Source organism: Notothenia coriiceps, unplaced genomic scaffold (genome assembly GCF_000735185.1).
Source record: "Notothenia coriiceps isolate Sejong01 unplaced genomic scaffold, NC01 NC01_scaffold00011645, whole genome shotgun sequence".
Taxonomy (NCBI): domain Eukaryota; kingdom Metazoa; phylum Chordata; class Actinopteri; order Perciformes; family Nototheniidae; genus Notothenia; species Notothenia coriiceps.
The window spans coordinates 251583-255362 of NW_011344346.1; the positions used below are offsets into that span (position 1 = coordinate 251583).

General features: G+C 41.3%; 1 protein-coding gene across 1 annotated transcript in view; it reads right to left on the bottom strand.

The window, feature by feature from the left end:
• rev1 (REV1 DNA directed polymerase) overlaps positions 1 to 3780 on the bottom strand; it is a 16690-nt gene that overhangs the window by 2638 nt on the left and 10272 nt on the right. The window contains exons 10-13 of the mRNA XM_010772871.1: positions 1994 to 2136; positions 1685 to 1905; positions 1106 to 1278; positions 157 to 449 (exon numbers count right to left, since the gene is read on the bottom strand). Of these exons, the coding sequence (XP_010771173.1) occupies positions 157 to 449; positions 1106 to 1278; positions 1685 to 1905; positions 1994 to 2136 (830 nt within the window). The remainder of the gene's footprint in view (positions 1 to 156; positions 450 to 1105; positions 1279 to 1684; positions 1906 to 1993; positions 2137 to 3780) is intronic.

Sequence of the window (3780 nt, forward strand, 5' to 3'; positions counted from 1 at the left end):
ACTACTTAGTTACGTTGTAGTTACGTAGTTAGTAGTCGTAGTGTACGTGTGTGTGTGTGTGTGTGTGTGTGTGTGTGTGTGTGTGTGTGTGTGTGTGTGTGTGTGTGTGTGTGTGTGTGTGTGTGTGTGTGTGGGGGGGGGGGAAAGGTTGGGAACCACTAGTAATGGACGACACAGACGGCAACAAAGATAAAACCTGAAACACAGAGACTTCACACTGACCTATTTTTCTGGATCTGCCACTTCCCTGGCGTAGAAACATTTGTTTGATGGAGCGAGACCCGGGGCCCGCGGAGTCTTGGGGGCCGGAGTGGTGTCCGTCGAGGAGCTGGACCTGGATGCCGATCCCCCTCGTCTCCTGGACCTGAAGCTTCATGGCGTGGAACAGCTTGATGACCGCAGCGGCGATCAGCTGACCGCTGTCTGTGGACTGAGCGAGCATCACAGTCCTGACGGAGGAGATGGAGAAATGGAGAGAGGACATTATAAATCACTACAAACACAGGGATTATGGTACAGATGCACCTTTTTCAATTTCCTTTATTAATCCTGTTTTTTTGTTGTTTGTTTTTTTATGTTGTCTGTAGATATTTAATTGCTGTTTTTGCTGCACTTTTAGTGTACAGTTTTGCCTTTTGTGTTTATGGTGTTTATTGTATTTTGTTACTCTTGCATAACAATTTCCTTCGGGATAAATAAAGTCTTATCTTATCTGATCTTAAAGCTGATGTGCCGAATTAAGATTTTCTCCAATTTCTGTTTTCTTCAGTTTCTTAGAAATACAATTACAGAAAAAATGTGTTGCTTGTTATTCTTGGAAATTGAATTGTACGTCCATGACTATTACGAAAAAATACATTTTCTCCCGAATTGCACCAGCTTTCAGAACCTTCTCGTCTTAAAGGTTGTTTCTACACAGCTTATTTAGGATTTTAATGTGTTAGCTAATTGTCAGCTTTATGTCCTCCTGGCTACACTGAAGAACTTCCACACCAACGACGTGATGTACTCTGATATACGACAGTGATTGGCTGGTCACTGGTCGATCAGCTGACAACAGTCCGGTTCTGTTTGATCAGAGCATTGTTGGCGGTCGCTCTCTCACCTGGCGAGGTTGTCACATATGCCATGACCTCCGTATTTAGCCGGCTCCAGTGGCGCTCCAGCCTTGCGCACCATGACCTTCAGGGTCACTCTGCGGCCCCGCAGCCCGGCGTCCTGTAAACGTTTCTGCACCTCCATGGACAAGTTATTGAGGAAAGACTCAGCCTCGTCAACCTGGACACAGAGGGAGGGGGAGAGAGGGTTAGAGAACGGTGGGAAATGGGGAGAAGATAAGAATCTTCACTTTTTCTTATTTTATCTTAAAATCATTATTGTGATGGAAGCACAGGTAATTAAGTAAAATACAGTGAATGAAAGCAGTACACATTTTTCTATTTGCAATGCTTGTTTTTATTTATTTTCACTTCTTTGGTGTTTCAATCTCTAGTATAACTAGTAGTTTATAACTAGACATTGTATTTTTGTATTTATTTTTGGGGATATTTTGAAATAATCTTTTCTAGATTGATAGCAAGCATATACAGTAGCCCACCTATGCAATTGCTCATGTCTCAAGTATGCACAAATAAAGAACTACAGAAATAATGACTGAAACATGACAGAGAGAGGTCGGTCTAACCTTAGTGAAGCGAATGTTGTAGTTCATCTCAGCAGAGACAGACTTCCTCTCCTTCTCGTAGCGGACGGGCCGCTCGTCGAGGCCCCTGCAGAAGCGGAACAGAGTCTGTCCGGTCCGGGGTCCGAACTTCTTCTGCAGCTGAGACAGAGAAACCTGCTGGAGATCCCCACACGACCGCACACCCATTCCTGCCAGCTTCCTGCCCATTACAGGTCCCACACCTGGATACAAAAAACAACAATCAATCAAATATTTTCTACAGGAAACACTGTATGTGTACGGTCATGACCAGCAGGTGGAGCTGTGTACCTGGCAGGCTGGTCACTGGCAGCTCTCTGATGAAATCATCCACCTCTTCAGGCTTCAGCAGGTGCTGTCCGTCCGGCTTGGCCTTTCGGGTGGCCAGCCGAGCCAGAAGGATGTTGGACCCTGAACAGAGGAGCAGTTTGAGTCTGTAACCATGACACTTTTATAATGTCTCAACACCTAAATATGTAACTTATGTCACTTGTTTTTTGTTTTTAATTGCTGCTACTATTATTTAGCCATGGTTGTCTACTTATTTGTCTACATTTTGATTCTATTACTAATGTGTGCTTTCCTTCCCTATATTTAATAAGTTAGCTTACTCTTTTTGTACCTGCTATGCCACTTTTGCCCTAACACTGTAAATGTTCCCGCTGCGGGAATAATAACGATTCAAGATTCAAGATGCAAAGGCAAAGCAATGAAATTCTTCTGACCTGAGCTCCTCCAACAATGCAACATATATAATAAAATACAAAAATACAAAGTAGTGCAAAAAGTCTATATACATGTAAATAGAACATGATATGAAATTAAATAATGTACATTAAGACAAAATTAAATACGGTTTATTGCGGTGATAACTATTTATATAAATAAGTATATTGCAAGATGACAAACAGGAATGTTTATTGGGGCGCTTAACACCAGAACCGCCAGGGGTCGCTGTATACCTAAAACCGCCAACGGGTAAAATTGACCCGCTATTAGAATGCATTGATTTTCAAGGTACAATGTTCTTTTATTTATTATACTAGAACACAGAGTTAACAGTGAGTTTTGATCACACAGTGATGAAACGTATACCAATAGAATCTGTGGACTCTCCGCTTTCATAGTATATCTAGTTTGTGCAGATAGTATGAAATATGTGCAAAGTCTCTCTCTATCTATCTATAACTATCTATCAATCTATCTATAAGGAACCACAGTAAACAACAGGCGTTGCTATAGCAACACATCATGTTTATGTCTACGCGCGAGTCAATAGCGTGAAAATCATGAGGCGTGCGGCGCAGTGGATAGAGCCTTGGTGTCCGGCACTGAGGGGTTCAAACCCCACTGCATAAGACAAAGTATTGAGATGAACTTTTGTTATTGATCAAATACTTATTTTCCACCATAATTTGCAAATAAATTCTTTAAAAATCAGACAATGTGATTTTCTGGATTTTTTTTTTTTTCTCATTTTGTCTCTCATAGTTGAGGTATACCTAGGATGAAAATTACAGGCCTCTCTCATCTTTTTAAGTGGGAGAACTTGCACAATTGGTGGCTGACTAAATACTTTTTTGCCCCACTGTATGTCACACTAATACTTTGTACAAATTTCATATCTATTTTTGGGAATACCCTTGTTTATTCCAGAACTGAAATGTAAGCGGTCTGGCTTACAAGTCTGGAAATTAACACTAGAACCGCCAACGGGTCAATTTTACCCGCAGCTGTTTCTTGATTGCATGTAACTTTTTTTCAACAAAATATTCAAGTCTCCCAGTCTGTGACTTTTCCTGAAAGTTAGTTTGTCCCCTCTGTGCCTTGAAAATGCAGTGATTTTCACGCTATTGACTCGCGCGTAGACATAAACATGACGTGTTGCTATAGCAATGCCTGTTGTTTACTGTGGTTCCTTATAGAGAGATAGATTGATAGATTGATAGATTGATAGATTGATAGATAGATTGAAATGCCGGTGATTTCAACGCTATTGACTCGCGGCTAGAGCATAACCTGATGTGTGTTGCTATGCAAACGCCTGTTGTTTTATGTGGTGGTCGCTTATAGTGATG